Source organism: Octodon degus, unplaced genomic scaffold (assembly GCF_000260255.1).
Source record: "Octodon degus isolate 3935 unplaced genomic scaffold, OctDeg1.0 scaffold00002, whole genome shotgun sequence".
Classification (NCBI taxonomy): Eukaryota; Metazoa; Chordata; class Mammalia; order Rodentia; family Octodontidae; genus Octodon; species Octodon degus.
Genome location: NW_004524578.1, coordinates 25,480,646 through 25,500,755, shown reverse-complemented (window position 1 = coordinate 25,500,755; position 20,110 = coordinate 25,480,646). Strand labels below are relative to the sequence as shown.

Genomic DNA, 20,110 nt, shown 5'->3' with positions numbered 1-20,110 from the left:
CAGCCCACCAGGGGGCGGGGCTGGCTGGCATGTGGTGCTGGGGGATTGAACCGTGGTCCCTTTGTTTTTGCTAAGCTTGTTGTAAGTAGGTGCTTTAGACCACTGAGCCATCTCACCAGCCCCTGTATATACCTTTTGACCCAGTGAATCCACTTCTGGGAACTAAACCTACATCTATGCTATCATGTGCAAAATAACACTGATACAAGGTTTTTTATCACAGTCGTTTGTAACAAGGAATTATAAACACGTGTTAGGGCTGGGGAAGTAGCTCAGTGACATAAGGACCTGCCTGGCAAGTGCAAGGTCCGTCCTGAGTTTGGTCCCAGGTACTGAAGAAAAAAAAAAAAGAAAGAAAAGAAAAAGAAAATCAAAACACATATTAGTTGTGGTGGGCTAAAGCATGGTACATACATACATACAATGAAACAATATGTAGCTATCTATAATAAAAGATTGAGGGCTGGCGAGATGGCTCAGTGGTCTAAAGCATCTACTTGGAACAAGCTTGGCAAAGCACAGGGAGCACGGTTCGATCCCCCAGCACCACATGCCAGCCAGCCTCGCCCCCTGGTGGGCTGAGCTGGCCACACACACACACACACACACACACACACACAATAAATGTTTAAAAGAAAAAAAAAGATTGAGGTAGCTCTTCCATTGTACCTCTCAGCTATGTTAAACAACAGAAACTAAGAACACATGTATATATTTCCATTAGAGAGAATAAATACATAATATGCATGTTTCGGAGGACATACAAGAAATTGAAACAAAAAAAAAAAGAAATTGAAACAATGCCAGATATGGTAGTACACACCTGTAAACCCAGCACTGGGGAGGCTGGTGCAGGAGGATCACTGCGAGTTCAAGGCCGGCCTAATCTACACAGCTCACCTTGTTTTAGAAAAACTGAAGGTGCCTGGAGAGGGCTCAGTGGAATAAGCGCTTCCCTGGCAAGTGCAAGGGCTTGAGTTCAATCCCCGGTTCCTCAAAAAAAAAGAAAGAAAAACTGAAACTTAAGGCAGGAAATGAATAAGTATCTAGGGACAAGTGTGGGAAGAAAACTTCACTGTATGTTCCCACTGTACCTTTTGAATTTTGAATCATGAAAATTTACTTTTCAAACACTGTGACTAAATTGTCTTACTGTATCTTTAATAAGATGGAATTGTCAGCCACCTGAAGAAGCAAGCAGGACCAGCCTCAGTCCCCCTCAGAACTGAGGAAGAGTTTAAGAAGTTCATCAATGATAAAGATGGCGCTGTGGTAGGTAAGTAGCAAATATTTAGGCCACAAAAATCATCAATTTGTTTTCAAAACCCCCCACATATGAGGACAGCACAAAGTGAAAAGCATTTTAGAAAGCTTGGGGTAGTTTAAAGGAGAATAGGTAGAGCCGGGCAGGATGGCACACACCTATAATCCCAGCCCTCAGCAGGCTGAGGTAGGAGGATGTGAGTTCCAAGGCCAGCCTGGGCTACAGAGTGAGCCCAAGGCCAGTCTGAGCTGCACAGTGAGACTCTGACTCAAAAAGACCAAAGGACACTGGATAGAATTGGGGCAGTATTACTATTATATGGAGGATGTGGTATTTTCAGTGGATTGTGTTGTTTGTAATGTAAAGGTTTAATTTCAGTTAAAGGACTAGAATAGGAATATCTGGCTTTTTTCCTCCCTAGACTACTCTTGAACTTTCATTGTTCTTGCGTCAGCCTTCTTAGTAGTAGGAATTACAGATGCATGCCACCATGCCAATCCAAGCCCTTTCTTCCTTCCTCTCCTTGTTTTCTTGCTTTTCCAATACTGGGGATTGATCCAAGCATGATGGCAAACACCTATAATCTCAGCACTTGAGAAGAGGCTGAGGCAGGAGGATCACTGCCAGTTCAAGGTTGGCCTGAACTACACACAATGAAACCCTGTCTCAAAAAAAAAAAAAAAAAAGGATTTACAGCCATCTTTACTTTCTGAGGTTGTATTAGTCAGGTTTCTGTTGCTATAACAAAATATCTGCAGCTGAGAAATTGGTAAGGAACTCTTTTATCTCACGGTTTTGGAGGTTTGAGAGCACAGTAGGGCTAACATTTGATCTAATGAGGTACCTGTCCTCTGCATTTCGTAAGGAGGGAGGGAAGTGATAGGTAGGAAGCCACTGCAGGGCCCAGCCTTGCTCTGTTTTGTTTTTTGCTTTTTGTTTTTAAGTTTCCCTAGAGGTTGAGAAATTATGTCAAAGCAGACCAGGTCTTTATTCTTAGTTACCCATAAAAGAATAATAGCTTTCAAAAGAATGTGAAGTTCTTGAATATCTGTTAATATTTACAGCTATTTCTTTGTGTTGGACATTTTCCAAATAGGTTTTTTCAGGGATTTGTTCAGTGAAGCACACTCCGAGTTCCTCAAAGCAGCCAGCAACTTGCGGGATAACTACCGGTTTGCGCACACAAACGTGGAGTCCCTGGTGAAGGAGTACGATGACAACGGAGAGTAAGTGACTGGGTAATACTCTTGCCTGTGTGTCACTTTGTGACTGGGTGGGGTTTGTGCCTGTGATTTATAAAAGTTTGACCAGGTTGGGGAATTGGCTCAGTGGCATAAGTGCCTGCCTGGCAAGCACAAGGTCCTGCCAATGCCAGGAAAAAAAAAAAAATTGACCACTTGCTGTGCATTAAGTTAGTGCCAGAAACTACTACTACTGCGTTGTTTTGGTTTTCTCAGGATCTCTCTTTTGTTTTGTTTTCTCAGACAGGCCAGGCTGTATAGTCCAGCCTGGCCTCAAAGTGCTGTAATCCTCCTGACTTTCCAAGTGCTGGGATTACAGGCTGGCACCACACACCTGGCTTTATCATTGTCTTATATGGAGCACTTGGAGGAGAAGATACCCTAAAAATGAATATGGTTTTGTGTTTGTTGTAATAGACATACATACAAGGTATATGAAAAATACTGTTTTGGGAATATGAAGAAAAAGCTTCATAGAGGACGTGACTCTTGAAAGATGAGTTTTTCCAAATAAAAAACTGGTAGCTGGGACAAAAATTATTCCAGGTCATGCAGTAAGGCTGTAAGACAGTCTTGGCATGTTGGGACCTATAGTATTGCAAGGGCATAGTAAATGTAAGGTTGGAGGAGTAAGCAGAGACCAAATTATAGCCATTTGGAAGACAGTGCTTTTTTTTTTTTTTTTCCTTCAGTACTGGGGATTGAACTTGGGACCCTGCACTTGCCAGGCAAGTGCTTATTCTACCTAGCTATCTCCTTGGCCCCAAGACACTGCTTTTGAGCAGGGTACTAACATGGTTAATTTTGTTTCATTAGAAAAATTGCTGGTACCCACATGATAGTGCCTTAAAGAGAGTATGGTAAGGCAAGAGAATCTAAGACTATTAGTGGCATTGAGGAAGAAGTGGGTATAAATGTGAACAGCAGGATTTAGGCACTCGTGTGGAAAAGGGAAAATCTAGAATAAGTCTGATTCCTACAAAATTGGGTAATTGGAGCCATGGTAGTCACTGTCAAGTTGGGAAACAAATCTCTAGGGGGAAGGATAAGTGATCATAGTGAGATTAAGAAGTTGGTGATTCGGGGCTGGCGAGATAGCTCAGTAGTCTAAAGCACCTGCTTAGGCAAGCACAGGAACTACAGTTCAATCCCTGGCACAACATGCCACACCAGCCCCACCCCCAGGGCAGATTGAGCCAGCCACAAAAAAAATAGTTGTTGGTGATTCATCCAAGTGGTAAAGAACCAGTGGCTAGATGTATAGAGGCATTTAAGAATGAGGGGTGGGTATGCAGGTACACATGTGCTTTACACACTTTTGTTAGGCCCAGGGCTTTATATGTAGTGGCCAAGAACTATAATTAGGCCCTTCAAATGGTGGGTTTTTTGTTGTTATTTTGGTGGGGGTTTGTTTGTTTTTGTAACCAGGGATTGAACTTGGGCCCTTGCACTTGCCAGAGAAGCACTTATTCTAGTGAGCCATCTCACTGGCCCTGAAGTGGTTTTTGACTAGAGATGATTCACATGTTTAAGTGGTTTCTGACCCACAGGATGCGATGCAATCTCTCAGGCATATCAAGTGAAGTGTGCTGAGGACTTGTGCTAACACATACATATGTAACAAATGAGTATGTGTGTGTCTGCTTGTGCCCTTCCCTGCTGTTAATCAGTCTTTTTTAGTTTTGGTCCTGTTTTGAATCTAAGTTCCTAGACAGTTTAAAACCAATTTTGTTTTTTTGAGACAGGATCTTGCTATGTTCAGGCTGACCTTGAGCTCACTATGTAGCCCAAGCTGGCCTCAAAACAGCAATCCTCCTGCCTTAGCCTCCTGAGTGCTGCGATTACAGGCATGAGCCATCACACCCAGTCAGACCTTTTAACAAACCTGAGAGGCACACACTTGTAAATCTGTTATGGTGTGACCTGATGGTTTGGAGGGCTTCTCAGCTTTTTGGGGTGTTTATTCAAGACAGGGTCTTACCGTGTAGCCCAGGACAGCCTCAGACTCCTGGCAATTGCCACTCCCAAGTGCTATGGTTACAGGTTTGCATCACCATTTCTAAAGTGACCCCATAGCTTTTATGCCTATTGTTTTATTGAGCATGTGGCTAGGCTTTAGAAGAAAAGCACACAAAGAAGTAATTTGGCTAGATTGTCGCAGTAAGACTCAGAATTAAGACTTGAGGTCATGGGGCTGGTGAGATGGCTCAGTGGTCTAAAGCACCTACTTAGAACAAGCTTAGCAGAGCACAGGGACCAAAGTTCAATCCCCCAGCACCACATGCCAGCCAGCCCCGCCCCATGGTGGGCTGAGCTGGCCACACACACATACACACACACAAAAATAAATATAACTTAAAAAAAAAAAAAAAAGACTTGAGGTCAAAAAGTCTGGATATAGATTGGCGGCCTTGGTCACTAAGCCTGCCTCTCTGCCTCTTTATATTAGCTTCCTGTATACTTCCTTTGTGTTCTATGAAAATGCCTGTTTAAAGTTAGATATTGATTAATGTTGGAAGAATGATAAAGGCCTTGACTGTGTTAAAATGAAGCCAAAGGCAGGTCGCTTTGCCTGTGGGAGTGGAGGAGTGACTGAAGAAGCTGGAGGCCACGTGTGGGCAGTTCAGATCTCGTATCTTGTGTATAAGCCTGTGGCTTTGAACCAAGCCTTAGGTACAGTTTTGGCAAGACAAAAGGCTGGGAATGAAGAGACTTCTCTTTCTCCTGTGTCTCAGTGAATTGAGAGGATTATATGAGAGGCAAAGTAGAATCAACAAGAGAAAATTTCCTAAAGTTGGTTTATTGCAGTGGAATAATCTAAAACTAAGGAATTGTAAACTAACTTCAGCTGAATATTGTCTATAGTTGCGTGCCTACTTAAAATATTTCATAAGTGGAAAGAGTAAAGATGTCTCACGAAAAGGGGTGAGGCTGGGTGTGGTGATGCACACCTGTAATCACAGCACTCGGGAGGCTGAGGCAGGAAGATCACCAGGAGTTTGAGGCAGCATGGGCTACATAGTGAGTTTAAGGCCAGCCTGAACTGCACAGTCAGACCCTGTCTCAAAAAACAAAGCAAAAAGGAGTGAGAGGTGAGTTTTCAAGGGCAAGGACTTGCAACAGGAGAAAGGTCTGCTTTCTTTATGTTACTGTGTGTGTTGAGCTGTATTGTGTTTGCTGCTCTTCAAGATTTGGAATTTAGTCATTTAACTCATTTCTGAGTTAATGGGAAGGCAAAAGCCCAGGGGGTTAAATTGATGCCTGGCCCAGGGTAGTTGCAATAGGGGGATAGGGTGGCCTAAGATTAAAATATAGGTCTCAAATTTCTAACAAGGGTTATAAACTGTATATCTGGTTATTACACCTGAGAACAAAGTGACTTGTTATCCTAGTATTGTTGAGAGGGTCATGTTGCCAACTCTGATCCCAGAAGAGTCCCTTTGTGCTTAGTGATAGCAAAAGTAAATAATCTGAAGGGCCGGGGAGATGGCTCAGTGGAATAAGCACTAACCTGGCAAGTGCAAGGACCTGAGCTCAATCCCCAGTTCCAACCAAAAAAAAAAATCTGAGCTTAAATGGAACATGGAGGTAGGTCTTCTGCTGTCTGTTTACTGACACTTTTTTTTTTTTTTTTTAAGGGGTATCACCTTATTTCGTCCTTTACATCTTGCTAACAAGTTTGAGGACAAAACTGTGGCATATACAGAACAGAAAATGACAAGTGGCAAAATTAAAAAGTTCATCCAGGAAAACATGTGAGTTACATCTTGTTATAACTTTGTACCTCTCTCTGTTTTGACTTAGTCCATTATAATAGTAGTTTTAAGTGTATATAAGGACACTATTGTGGGGCTTAGAATTCTTACTGTAAGGGGTCTGTAAAGGTATATTATTTTCAAAATTTGTCCTAAATATTGAGAATGTCTTTCCTTTATAAATGCTGTAATGAAGGTATAAATTGCCCAAGTTCATTATGGATTATTTTATTTCAGTTTTGGTATGTGCCCTCATATGACAGAAGACAATAAAGATTTGATACAGGGCAAAGACTTACTTATAGCTTACTACGATGTGGACTATGAAAAAAATGCTAAAGGCTCTAATTACTGGAGAAACAGGTATGTTTTCTTTTTTGTAAACAAGCTTACCCAGCATAGTAGCACTTTCTTCTAATTATCTGGTTACTGTGGGAGATGTAAGGGCAGGTAAGTGTGAAAACATTGAGCTCAAACACCTCATTTTAAACTGTAAGGGAATAACATAAATTGTTTCCAGAGTTGATTAGGTATGTCCTTCATGGTTTGTGTTGTGTGTTGTGTGTGTGCGTGTGTGCGCGCACGTTTTCTTGTTCTTTGTTTTTTGCCTATGGCACGCTGACTCCAAACCCTAGAGTCAATGGTACAAATTTAATGTAAAGTCACTGAAAACATTGTGCATACTTGCCCGTTGAGGCCCTGGTACATTTTACACTTGTAAATTTTACTTTGCAGTCAGCCATTATACTTGCAAGAGATTTTGTATGTATAGAAGATGGCAAGATTCGGTGGGTGTGGATCATTTCATTCACTACCAACTTGGCAGTGACATTTAGAGTGAACTAGACAGTAATTATGTGCCTGTGATTTTAGAGAGTTCTGTGGACTATAGAACTTTACTTTCTAGCCTTTTGATTAAAAAAAAAAAAAAATGCTTTACCACCCTGATAGTCTTAGCACAAATATCTTGTTTCCCACAGAGTGATGATGGTGGCAAAGAAATTCTTAGATGCTGGACACAAACTCAACTTCGCTGTGGCTAGCCGCAAAACCTTCAGCCACGAACTGTCTGATTTTGGCTTGGAGAGCACTGCTGGAGAGATTCCTGTTGTAGCTATCAGAACTGCTAAAGGGGAAAAATTTGTCATGCAGGAGGAGTTCTCGTGAGTTGCTAGTTAGCATGGGTTCAGGGTTTGAGTCTACAGGGAAATTAAAGCCTTTTGCACTACAGAGAACTTAAAAGTCAGCTTTGGGATGTGGAGATGGGTCTTCTAGTCAGCATGTCATTTCCTGCTTAATTACAGGTATTGAAGGACCATCCCTAATGATTTCTAAAAACTAACAAAAGGATGCAGGTTAGAATTCTTAGCTGTTCTCGCTCTCTTAGAAATGCTGTAGTAGCTCAGTAGAATAAACGCTTCCCTGGCAAGAGCAAGGGCCTGAGTTCAATCCCCAGTTCCACAAAAAAAAAAAGAAAAAGAAATACTGTAATAGGTAGTATTGCACACCTGTAATCCTAGCTCTTTGGGAGGCTGAGGGAGGGAAGTCATGGGTTCCAGACCAGCCTTCACTACATAGGGAAATCCTGTCTCAAATAGCCACACACATAGAGAGTGGAAAAGATTGGATAGCTCTTTGAGATTGATACACTTTATTTATTTTTGCGATTAACACACTATAGTCTAAGTGCCTGCCTGGCAAGCTCAATGGTCCCTATACCAAATAAAAATTTTTTAAAAAGAGAGACATTGATGCAGTCTTAAACTGACCCCTTCCTGTGTGTATAGATTGTCTTCTTGGAGTGTCACATGGGCCTAAAGTAAATACTGGAAAGATGTTAAGACCCATACACAGTTTTTACCTTCAGCATGGAATCTTTGCAAGATTAAGATGAGGAAAATATACTTCTTAAGCCAATTAATAAAACAAGATACTGTAAATAGACACTTGTCTAGAGCAGCAGGACCTGGTTCACTTAAAAAAATCTCCAGAAGACTAATGAGTCTTCCTTTTAAACTTTCTAATACACAAAAAGCACATTGAAAGTAGAGGTGGGTGGTTTTATATTCAATCCATAGTTCTACATATTAAGAGAACAAGGCCTGTTTTTTCCACCTCTCAGCCATGAAATTGAAGGTAAAATATGTAAAAACTATTCAGAGAAATTGCCTTTTTAATCCTCGGTTATGAGTGTGAGTTACCAAACCGAGTCCTGTCTTTTCCGTGCAGGCGTGATGGCAAGGCTCTGGAGAGGTTCCTGCAGGATTACTTTGATGGTAACCTCAAGAGATACCTGAAGTCAGAGCCAATCCCTGAGAGCAACGATGGGCCTGTGAAGGTGCGCTACCCATCGCCTCCCCGTGCCTGTCAGCAGTTGATGCCTCAGCTCTTTATTTCAAAAACATGGGATCTAAACAAAGGCATTGGTATAGACTGTCCTTTTGTGGGAGGAGTGGTTTTTGGTCCTCAGCTCCCTGAGTCCTAAACATTGGCAGAGCTTATTGCAATGTTTGGTAGGGGAAAAAAGTATAAAGCCATACAATTTCTGGGCATGATGGTGCACACCTGTAATCTCAGGGATCGGGAGGTTGAGTCACGCAGATTGCCATGAGTCCAGCCTGTACATGGTGTGAGACCCTGTCTTAAGAAAAAAACTAAAACCATAGAATTTTTGACAGAAAAGCCGGTAGATTATCCTTTGGGCTAGAGCAAGACAATCTCCTGAGCAGCACTGTGGTGTTGTGAAATTATTTTAAGAAACAGGATTTCCTATGACGGATGGGAGATATACGAATGATTTTGTTGAGTGAGGCTAATGTCTTTACACAAGTCTGTAAATGTGAGTTGGATTTTCATGGCTTATTTTCAGTGATAACATCAAATATGAAAGAGTTTATGCCCAGAAACAAATACAGGTTGTGGATTTATTCCTCAGCTTTCCTTAAAACTAGACAATTTGTGTTTTTCCAGGTAGTAGTAGCAGAGAGTTTTGATGAAATAGTGAATAATGAAAATAAGGATGTGCTGATTGAATTTTATGCTCCATGGTGTGGTCACTGTAAGAATCTGGAACCCAAATATAAAGAACTGGGAGAGAAGGTAAGTCTGAACCCTATTCTGAAGATAAAATCTAAGTTAGGTTAGGGTGGTGTATGCCTATAATCCCAGCAGTACAGGCTAGAAAAGCTGGGAAACTGAGGCAGGAGAATCACTAGTTCAACCTAAGCTTAGCACATTAGAAAGACCCTGTCTCAAAGAAAAAAGGGAGGGGGCAGGAAGATGGCTCAGTAGAACATGCGCTTCCCTGGCAAGCACAAGGGTCTAAATTCAATCCCTGGTTCTGCCCAAAAAAAAAAAAAAAAAAAGTGACAGGCATGGTAGTAAACATCTGTATCCCAAGAGCTCAGGAGAGGCAGGAGAATCACAGGTTTGTGGCTACTACCCTGGGGTACATAGTGAGACGTTGTCTTAAAAAGATAATTAGGTCTGGACGTGTTTTTCATTGTGAAGGCCCGGGGTTTAATCCCTAGTAACCACATACACACAGAAAAATGTGGTACATACTATACATTGATTTAGTTACCTTAATTAGTTCCTAAGTGTGAGTAGATTTATTTGAACTGTTACCTTCTCTTGACTGCCCTCTAGTGTCCATTGTTTTAGGATGTGCAGTGCCTCAAATACCTACTTTGAACTTTCCTCCATCTAGACTAACCATAATATTTAACAGTTTCTGAATATTGGTAATGGTTTATGACTTTGTACGTTCCCTCCTTTTTTCTTTTTTGTTTTCTTTTGTACCGGGAATTGAACGCAGGACCTTGTGCCTGCCAGGCAGGTGCTGTGTATTCCTTCATCTTAAGACACTTGGTTTAGCCTTTACATTGTCTTATTCAGGTGAGGCAAATGTGACTGTGGCTGTATGTAGTCTTAACATATAGGAGCCAGTAGAGAGGGAAGCTGGAAGGTTGGCAGATTAAAGTCCTGAATTCACTAAGTGCATCTCAATTGCTGACAGTTTGGAATTTAAGGGTTTAACCTTTGCTGGTACGGGAGTGGGGAGTGTGGCTCAGTGGTAGAGCTCCTGCACAGCATAACTAAGACCCTGGTTTGATTCCCAGCACTACAAAAATAAAGGTCTCACTTCTTTATCTTAACAGCTCAGCAAAGACCCGAATATTGTCATAGCCAAGATGGATGCCACAGCCAATGATGTGCCTTCTCCATATGAAGTCAGAGGGTAAGTAGAAAAAAATGCTCACAATTAGCAAGATGTCTAGCTGATTGATGGTGGAGAATGTGTTCATTAGAAGCTACCAGGAAACCCTTTCTTTACTAGACATAGTTTTGGGGATCTTCATATTGAAATAGAGGACAAAATCCCTGCTCTTTTCTTAGCTATTCTATAACAACCATACTGCAAGGAGTTTTGTGAGCTCTCAGAATTCTTGGCTTTGTTGGACGTAACTTAGCCTTTGGTGGATGGTATCTGATCACATTGGAAAGCATAATCCAGAGAATTCCCAGAAACAGATATCGGGGAACTGTATTTAGAGGTACTCTGGAAGCTGAAAATAAACCTTTCTTCTTTTTTGCTTTTCCCAGCTTTCCTACCATCTATTTCTCTCCCGCCAATAAGAAGCAAAGTCCAAAGAAATATGAAGTAAGTATACTGGCCCATAACCCCACAAATAAGGCACGCACACGTATATATGCAGTTCTTGAATTGGGTCTGTTTAACTGGAAATTCTTACATGGTAAATACAAATGGTTGCTAGCTCCTTTTTTAAAAAGTCCAGAGTTATTTAAAAAGTTAAATTTTTACCACGCCAGCTCCACCTCTGTATATGCTTAGCTAGCCACTGAGACCTGGCATGGAGGGGGCATGCCTGTAATCCCAGTGCTGGGATGGCTCAAAAACAGGATCACTATGAGTCCGAGCTACATAGTGAAACCCTGTACCAAGAACATTAATTTTTAAAAAAGTTCAATTTTCTAGTTGGATGTAGTAGTACTTGTTATGTTGCAAGTTAATGGAGAGGCTGAGGTAGGAAAATGCAAGTTTAAGGCCAGCCTAGGGGACTTAGCAAGGTCCTGACTTAAAAAAAAGGGCTGGGAGGGGCCAGGCAGATAGCTCAGTAGAATAAGTGCTTGCTTGGCAAGCACAAGGGCCTGAGTTCAATCCCCGGTTCCATCAAGGAAAAGAAAAAAGGGGGGGGGCTGGGAATGTAGTTCAGTTGTGGAGCACTTGCCAGATATGCAAGAGGTCCTGGGTTCAATCCACAGCATACCAGGAAAAAAATTTTCAAAGCCACTTTTTTTTTTTTTTTTTTTTTTTTTTGTGAATTTTTTTTTTGCTTCATTTTTTTTTTTTTTTTTTTAGGGTGGCCGTGAATTAAATGATTTTATTAGCTACCTACAACGAGAAGCTACAAATCCCCCCATAATTCAAGAAGAAAAACCCAAGAAGAAGAAGAAAGCACAGGAAGATCTCTAAAGCAACAGCCAAACATACCACTTTGTAAAAGGACTCTTCTACCAGAGATGGAAAACCAATGGGGAAGACTGGGCCCCATGCGGGATTATTACCTCTCAGCCAAGAGGACAGAATGGATATAATCTGAATCCTGTTAAATTTTCTCAAAACTGTTTCTTAGCTGCACTGTTACCAGGACCAGTTTATGTTTGTGGTTTTGGGAAAATTATTTGTGTTGTGGGGGTGGGGGGAATTGAATTGGGGGGTTATTTTCTAATTTTTTTTTTTGTACATTTGGAACAGTGACAATAAATGAGCCCCCTTTAAACTGTCTTTTCCATGAAATAGAAAACCAAAGTCTTCAGACTGTCACCATCCAGTAGCTGCAGTGATGGAAATGTCACTAATGTGCAATAATGCATGTAGCTGTGAAACATTTAAAGTATGGCTAGAAAGCTAGGTGTGGTGGCACATGCCTGTAAACCCCATATTCTGGAAGCAGAAGCAGAAGGATCACTGAGCTTGAGGCCAATCTGGGCTACATAGTGAGTTCAAGGTCATTCACTACATGGCAAGACCCTGTCTCAAATTAAAAAAAAAATTATGTATATATATATATACTGCCTTTTATTTATTTTGGTGGTACCAGGGATTGAACTCGGGACCTTGTGCTTGCCAGGGAAGCACTCATTCCCCTGAGCTATCACCCTGGCCCCGGACTGCCTTTTAGTTTCCATTTTATTTATTTATTTTCAGAGCCAGGGATTGAACTCGGGTCCTTGCATTTGCCAGGGAAGCACTTATTCTTACTGAGCCATCTCCCCAGCCTTTAATTTCCATTTTAGAAGGCACCTAGTCCAGCATTCTGGGAGATTGAGGCCGGAAGACTGAAAGTTGGATCCCAGCCACGTCAACTTAAGTTTAGCAAGACCCTATTTCAAAAAAGTGCACGGGATGTCTGGGATGTAGTTTTGTACAAAGGCCCTGGGGCTGACTGCTAGTACTACAAAAAATAAAAAGGCCACATAGTAGCTACAATAGTGTCATGGCTACAGCCTTAGTGATAGGGACCGTACTTGTATTCCCTCAGCTCTTCTGAATTTCTCATCCCTTTGTATCCTTACACCTGCATTGCTCAGGTTTCTAGGCTAGTGGTTAAAGCAAAAGGGCCAGGCCTTTGGGGCTGTTTCTGGCCCTGCCCAGACCCTCAGGATAGGTTGCAGCTTATTCTTGCCATACAGCAAGGCCTTCGGCATAATAAGGACTGCTCTGCACAGAAATGCTCCAGACAGGTGGCATTAGTTTGGGGTTCCATTCAAGTTTGAGGAGATGCTGACATGGGTACAGTCCCGTCCACCAAAGCCTAGAGTATGGTCCATTCCCTCTCCTGGATGTGAGTGAAGGTCTTTGAACAGGAACAAAGACAGGACTGCAAGGATCCCCTTTTATCCATATGAACTAAACTATTTCTTCTTCATAGTTAAATCCAAGTCCTGTCCATAGTACTCAGCCACTGGATAATTCTAGATAGCCCTAATTTTAGGTAATTTTTGTAAACCGTTCGGGTCAGAAAACTTCTTACTGTAGTATCTAGTCATCAATTATAAAATGGCAGTCCATTTTAAAATTAAATGACAAGGCATGGAACACACCTGTAACCCCAAAACCTTGGAAGGTGCAGAGGATTTCAAGTTTGAACACAGCCTGGCAATATAGTAAGATCCTATCTCAAAAAGGAGAGGATAGGAGCTGGGGAGATGGCTCAGTAGAATAAGCACTAGCCTGACAAGTGCAAGGGTCTCAGTTCAATCCCCGGTTCTGCAAAAAAAAAAAAAAAGTAGAGGATAGCTCAGTGCAAAAGTCCTGCGTACCTACCACATTAAAAAAAAATCAGGCTCATGACTAATAGTTTACAATAAACATATCAAAAAAAAAAACCTGAAAATGTTGGGGCTAAGAATATAGCTCAGTGCCAGAGTTCTTGCATCCCATCCTCAGTACTAAGCCAGAAAAAAAGTATACCATAGTTTTGAGGACTAATTCATAACATCCAGCTGGAGTCGGGATCTAATTTTTTCCAGAGCTCCAGAAATAGTTAACATGTACAGTCGCCAGCATTAAGCAATGCCTTGGAGTATTTAAGGAAAATATACTTGTACAAAAGACACAAAAACAGTTTCACTTTACTATGTTTATAAAAGAATCCACTTTTAGTACAGTACATGGGTAACACCTGAGCCCTTTCCCATTGTATCCAGGTATGCTACAAGGATTTCTTGTTTTGGGGGGTGAGGGGTTTTGTTTTTGTTTTGAGACAGGGTCTCACTTTGTAGTGCAGGATGGCCTTGAACTCTCTCAAGTATCCCAGGCTGGCCTCAAATTCAGTGATCCTCCTGCCTCAGCCTCTGGAGTGCAAGTGCTAGGATTACAGGCATGCATCACCATATCCAGTTACAAATTCCTTTTGATTTAACAAAAATTTTCTCTTTTTTTTTCCTCTGGAGGATACTGGGCCAAATTCACTTAGTTCATCTGTTATCCTCAAGGTATCTTGTCCTGGAAATGATGTTATTTCCCAGGATTTAAAAATGACTTGGTGAAAAAGCCAGGTCTGCTACAATCTCTCATCTCTTGGGCACAGCTGAGGAGCCTTGGCACTGTGCCCACGCCAAAGAAATTAAAATACAGCAACAATATCACAGGTCAAGAACCTAGCGCAGCTCTACTTGCCTCTGTGGGCTCAAGCATAAGGACAGATAGTTGCACTCTAGTTTTGCAGCTGCTTTGTTCCTATCTCACTGAACAGAAGGTGAAGAGGCCTCGACAGCCTCAGCTGCCCCAGTTCTTTCCCTCAGACTCCAGGATGAGACCTTTTATGTGGGACAGTTTCTGATGCAGGTACTCACAGCGGTGCTTTTCTTCCCTGTAACCTGGGTACCGCTGCAGGAGAAAGGAAAAAGCATCCACATCAAAAAGCAAACACTTGATTTCTACCTTCTTGTTTCCATTCTCAGAACCTATCTTACCTTTCTGAACTTTTTATATTCCTGGACTATCTTATTTTCCAGCACCTGAAATAAAAAATACATTCAGTTCGGGCTGGTGAGATGGCTCAGTGGTCTAAAGCACCTAGTTAGAACAAGCTTAGCAAAGCACAGGGACCACAGTTCAATCCCCCAGCACCACATGCCAGCCAGCCCCGCCCCCTGGTGGGCTGAGCTGGCCACACACACACACACACACACACACACAAATAATTAAATAAATTAAAAAAAAAATACATTCAGTTCAACACTGAGAAATGAGGGGCGTAACTCCCCTCTCATTCTACCTAATGATTCTATATTTTCTGCCAGAACAGGTTTGCTCATCACTGAACAAACACAGGCTTCTGAGTAGTCAGCAGGAGAACAATGGCCAGGGAGGCTGACAGCCTGGGTGCAGCCCTACCTTGTGTTCTGGAGTTCCTGGCTGAACTCTCTTGATCTCTGCTCCCAGCTCTATGAACCTTTGGCTGGCAGTCCCCACCCGAGCATGGAGGATGCGGTACTCGGCATAATCTGCCTCAAAGTCTTGTTCATAGGCCCGCTGCTGCTCTGTACTGTGGATGGTCCTGTACTGCCTGCAAAGGACGTTGTGGCCTTCAGTTTCATTGTCCCCAAAGCTCTAGGCTCCCCATAAATTTGAATGTGTAAGGCTTGGTGAAATTAGAAATGCAGAGCTGGGGAGATAGCTCAGCAGGCTTAAGTGCCTGCCTGGCAAACACAAGGTGTGGAGTTCAATCCCCAGTATCACAAAAAAACGAAACAAAGTGGAAATACAGGAAACTCACAGGAGGTAATCTGGCACCTGTTCGGGGCTTGGGGATTCAGAGCCTAGGAGGAACCAAAGCATACATTATTATAGTTCTTTCCACGAAGGCATTTTTAGCCTCCTCTCATTAACTCACCTGCTTGAGCTGAGGGGCTGCGCTCCAGCCGGGGCCCTGTATTTTCATCTTTATCTTCCTGCTCCCAATCTTCCTGTAAGTCCCGACTGGACAACCCTTGGAGGGGGCTTGGCACTGGAGACAGAACTCTGAGCCTCTTTTCTTCTAGCTTTTCGGTGTCTTCTGGTGCTGGACGTTTCTGTTGAGGAAACTATATGAGACAAATAGCAAGCTAGGGGCTTTCTATTCTGTCCTTCAGAACTTTCCACCATGCACATAATCAACTTCCAAATTTTAGCCTGACTACTCTCTGAAAACCCTTCGCATTACATCTGACCTTCTCCAGACACTTCTGGCCGGCAGAGGAAGGCAGCGCCTGATCAGGCTCTCTCTTTGGAAGATGGTTCTGCTTCCTGGGATGTTTGAAAAAGGAATGGCAGAGTTGGCGATCAGAGTAGAAAGAAGACCTCGCCTAGATCATTCACAGCCCTTAAGGGGTGGAGATCAGATCAGGGCTTCCCAGGTTGGCCCTGCCCTGTTCCCAGTACCTCACTTCCCACTCTACTGGCTGCTCCCTCAAGGGTCCTGGGAGTGACTGTCCTTGGTTGCTTGCCAGTGGATCTGACACCTGGCAGGAAAAGTGGCAGGAGCACTTGGTTCCCTGAAGTTCAGGCTTTGCCCCACCTTAACCAACTCGCTGCAGTTTCTGGCCTCACCTCTTCTGGGGCAGTCTGTGGCTGTGACACCAGTGCATCTACTTCGGAATAATCTCGCACGCTCCTCCGAGCCTCCGGATCCCTGTCTTCTTCAGTCACGTTGCGTCCCTGAACTGAGGATGGGCCTGGGAGGGAATCCATCCCTGCCCAAATAGTGAGGCGCTCCCTGAGTGGGCCCAGGCAGTGGAGGCGGTTGGCCCCGGATCTGGAAGAAAGTGGAAACCCAGGAGGCTGGAGCGTTTTCCAGCACCTCTTCTCAGTTCCCTTCATCACTTTTGCACCAGCCCTGTCATACCTGCTGCCTGGCCCTCACCTGTCCACGCGCTGGCACAAGAGGTCCAACTCACCGCCAGCCCCCTCCTGGCCACACTGGGACACTACGAAGGAGAAGAGGCAGGACCAGCCGGGGCCTGTGAGCCTCAGATACTACGGGGGGAAGCAGAAGGACGCCCGCGGAGTCAGCCCGACCGGAGGGGATCCCCTGGGGCTCGCCCGCGCCAGGTGCAGCTGGCTCGGTCCCCGGGGCCCAGCCGCGCAGCCCTTCCCCCACAGCCTCCCGGCCGGCAGCGCCTCTCCACTCGGTTGTGCCCCGGGAACTTGCTCGGCCCGCCCGCCCCTTCGAGCCGGGTATCCCGGCCGGCACTCACCCCTCGGGGGCCCTGGAAGGCGATCACAGGCCGGACCTACGGGAGAGAGCGGCGCGCTAAGCCAGTGCCAGGGCGCCCCGGGCGGGAGCCTGCCAGGCCCCTCCGGCCGAGGTGGGATAGCTGGGCCGCGGAGTGGCAGGGTGGGCTGGGCCGCACCTGTTCCCGCCGACTCTCCTGCAGCGCCCGCAGCGCTGCGGCGTCGAGCCGGAGCAGGAGCAGGCTGGTCCGGGTGGAGGGGGAAAAGCAGAACCGCAGCACCCCGCGCAGGGGGTCCGAGGGTCGCTCCATGGCGCGGGCAGCAGCGGTAGCACCGGCTCCTTCAGGCACCACGGGCAGCAGCGGCAGCACTTGCTCCTCCGGGTTCTACAGGCTTCAGCGGCAGCACCAACTCCTCCGGGCACCGCGGGCAGCACCTGCAGCACCGGCCTCCGCCCCGTCCCGCCCCGCCCCGCCCCGCCCCATCTCAGTCCCTCTCCCCCCGCGGGCGGGGCCTGGCTCCGGAGTCCCTGAGGACCCCTGGCCTCTTCTCGTCCAGGACTGATCCTCGCTTGGCTTTTGGAAGGGCTGCCAAGGTATGAGGAGATGGAGTCTGTGGTCAACGCCCCACCCTTCTCTCAGAAGCCTCTGTCCTGCCTCAGTTTCCCCACCCGCCTTTGGACTCAATGCTGCCGTCTCTAAGTGAAAGCTGAACCCTCAGCCCCAGGAGGCTCAGCCACAGAGGGCGGGGAGATGCCGGGTTGGCAGGCGAGCTGAGCGCAGGACCCTAGGGGCCTGGGAAGGGCAGACCTGCGGGCTGCGGGAAAGCTTGTTTCCACGGAGGTGGAGCAGCCGGCCTGACAGCTGCGGGTGGCGACAAAGCAGTTGACCTCTCTCCCTGTGCGGCGCCTGTAAGTGACCAAGGCTTCCAGAAGTGCAGACCTAGGGGCAGTGATCCATCGAGCCATCGCAGCCATCGCAGCCATCGCAGCCGCCCTTGGTGTTGCCACTTGGTCTCTGTTGTGCTTCGCAAGAACCCTGATGGGATGGGTTTTTTCTAAGCAGGATCTCACTGTTCAATCTCTGGATCTGTATATTCCCTGGTGACCTTAATTCTTTCCGCTCTGAGTCAGATCACCTGTACATTTGTCAAAACTCATTAAGCAGCACAGTCAAAATGTGTATTGGATGTAAATTATACCTCAATAAAGTTGATGTTTAAAATCAGTGCAATAAACCACCAACTCCAAACACAAAAAAAGTGTGCATTTCCATCAGGCGTGTTTCTCTGGGGACAATTTGATAAGCAGTTGCGGGGCAATGCATAAAGCTGCTATCCTCACATGACAACTGCGGCCTTATGTAGGATTTTCCTAGGTTTAAGCTTCAAGGAGAGATTAGAATGGTGAAAATTTCAGAGGAAACACAGTAGTCTCAGCATTAGAGAGCTGAGGTGGAGAGCTGCCTCAAGCCCAGGAGCTTAAGGCTAGCCTGAGCAAAGAGGGAGGGTGTGGGTGCTGCACTTAATCTTAGCCAAAAGGCAGACAAGCAATGGTGGGTGCTGTAAGAGAAGGTAACTAAGAAGACTTGCAGAGAATAACAGAGATAGGGAGCTAACATTTGTTAGGTGCCCACTGGGTGTCAAGATCTTTTTTATTTAATATTTATACCTACAATAATTTTTGAGAATCTGTGTTAGTCAGCTTTGCCTCATTGTGACCAAAATACCTGAGAATGTGTCCCTTGGTTCCATTACTTTGAGCCTGTGGTGAAGCAGAAACATCGTGGTAAAAGAATGTGACAGAGGAAAGCTGTTCACCTTGTGGTGATCAGGAAGCAGAGGGTGGAGAGCCACACAGAGAGGAAGAGGTCAGGAAGAAGGCATACCCTCAGAGGCACACCTCCAGTGGCTCTCTTTCTCCTGAGAGCACACTCAGCTAGGAACTTATCAATGGGCTAATCAATTGATAAGGATCACCTTTGTGACCCAGTCACCTCTCTAGGCCCTACCTATGGACCTGCTGCATTGGAGATGAAGCCCTCAATATATGAGTTGCGGGGGGACACCATAACAATATTATCCATATTTTTTATTCATTCATCTAATATTTATTGACTACTTACTCTGTAAGTGTACTAGACACTTGGGACACTCCCGCTTTGGGAAAATTTACATTCTAGAGAGGAAGAAAACACTAGATATAAACATGAAAAATATTATGTTGTAGAGCTGGGCATAGGGGCATGTGCCTGTAATCTCAGCACTTGAGTGGCTGAGACAGGAGGGTCACTGCGAGTTCCAGGCCAGCCTAGGCTACATAGTGAGTTCAAAGCCAGTTTGAACTGCATAGGGAAATCCTGTCTCAGCATCTTGGTACATGCCTGCTATCCCAGCACTTGTGAAGCTGAGGCAGGAAGATTATCATAACTTTGAAGTCAGCTTGGGCTACATAGTGAGTGCAAGGATAGCCTGATCTACACGGTAAGACCCTGTCAAAAAAAAAGAAAAAGAAAAAAAGAAAAGCATGTATGCATGTGTATTGTAAGCACTGTGGGAGGCTGAAGCAAGGGAATCACAAGTTCAAGCCCAGCCTAGCCAAATAAGTAACTTAGTAAAACCCTGTCTTAAGTTTTGCTTTTTTTAATTTTTTAAAGGGTTGGGAGCCTAAGGCAGGATTGCTGCAAGTTCAAGGCTAGCCGGGGCTACACAGAGAGACCTTGTTTCATAAAACCAAAAATAAATAAAGGTAGTTCAAGGAAAACTCCTGGGCTCAATTGCTAGTACTGCAAAGAGAAGGAAGAAAGGGAGGGAAGGAAGAAGAAAGGGAAGAGAAGAACAAAAAGCGAAAGAAATATTGTGGTGTGTGTTAAAAGATGACAAGCGCCACAGGAAAAACAAAAGAATAGCATGGTGAGAGCCCTCGGGAGTGGGGAAGAAAGGCTGGCTGTCAGGTAGAGCCATCTGGCTAGCACAAAGTTGAACATGTCCCCAAGGGCTAGGCTGGACTGGTGGAAGAGTTGTTTTCCAGGTAAAGGGAATGCCCAGGGCAAACTCTCCAAGTCCAATTGTGGCTGCAGTGTCTGAGGAAAAGCCAAGGCTAGTTGAA

The 20,110-nt window shown here is 44.7% G+C and overlaps 2 protein-coding genes across 2 annotated transcripts in view; one reads left to right on the top strand and one right to left on the bottom strand.

Moving 5' to 3' along the window:
- Nucleotides 1–12,069, top strand: part of Pdia3 (protein disulfide isomerase family A member 3) — a 30,579-nt gene extending 18,510 nt beyond the window's left edge. Inside the window, exons 4-13 of the mRNA XM_004623355.3 lie at nt 1,169–1,276; nt 2,361–2,490; nt 6,144–6,260; nt 6,498–6,623; nt 7,241–7,423; nt 8,490–8,598; nt 9,231–9,359; nt 10,421–10,500; nt 10,866–10,923; nt 11,644–12,069. Coding sequence (XP_004623412.1) covers nt 1,169–1,276; nt 2,361–2,490; nt 6,144–6,260; nt 6,498–6,623; nt 7,241–7,423; nt 8,490–8,598; nt 9,231–9,359; nt 10,421–10,500; nt 10,866–10,923; nt 11,644–11,757 — 1,154 coding nt within the window. The 3' untranslated portion in view covers nt 11,758–12,069. The remainder of the gene's footprint in view (nt 1–1,168; nt 1,277–2,360; nt 2,491–6,143; nt 6,261–6,497; nt 6,624–7,240; nt 7,424–8,489; nt 8,599–9,230; nt 9,360–10,420; nt 10,501–10,865; nt 10,924–11,643) is intronic.
- A 2,062-nt stretch (nt 12,070–14,131) lies between these two features.
- Ell3 (elongation factor for RNA polymerase II 3) lies at nt 14,132–17,392 on the bottom strand. The gene is made up of 11 exons (XM_004623354.2): nt 17,184–17,392; nt 17,028–17,063; nt 16,694–16,806; nt 16,381–16,585; nt 16,213–16,292; nt 16,002–16,077; nt 15,686–15,863; nt 15,569–15,611; nt 15,187–15,358; nt 14,763–14,807; nt 14,132–14,676 (listed from the first exon to the last, which is right to left on the bottom strand). The coding sequence occupies exons 1-11, from the start codon at nt 17,313–17,315 to the stop codon at nt 14,566–14,568; spliced, it is 1,191 nt and encodes a 396-aa protein (XP_004623411.1). The 5' UTR covers nt 17,316–17,392; the 3' UTR covers nt 14,132–14,565.
- Nucleotides 17,393–20,110: the final 2,718 nt, after the last annotated feature.

Excerpts from the sequence above, each read along its gene's own strand:
- Ell3 (XM_004623354.2), bottom strand. The coding sequence starts at position 17,315 with ATGGAGCGACCCTCGGACCCCCTGCGCGGGGTGCTGCGGTTCTGCTTT. Across the intron at positions 16,078-16,212 it reads CCAGTAGAGTGGGAAGTGAG|GAAGCAGAACCATCTTCCAA; the intron begins GTACTGGGAACA and ends CAAACATCCCAG. Across the intron at positions 14,808-15,186 it reads CAGGAACTCCAGAACACAAG|GTGCTGGAAAATAAGATAGT; the intron begins GTAGGGCTGCAC and ends TTTTTATTTCAG.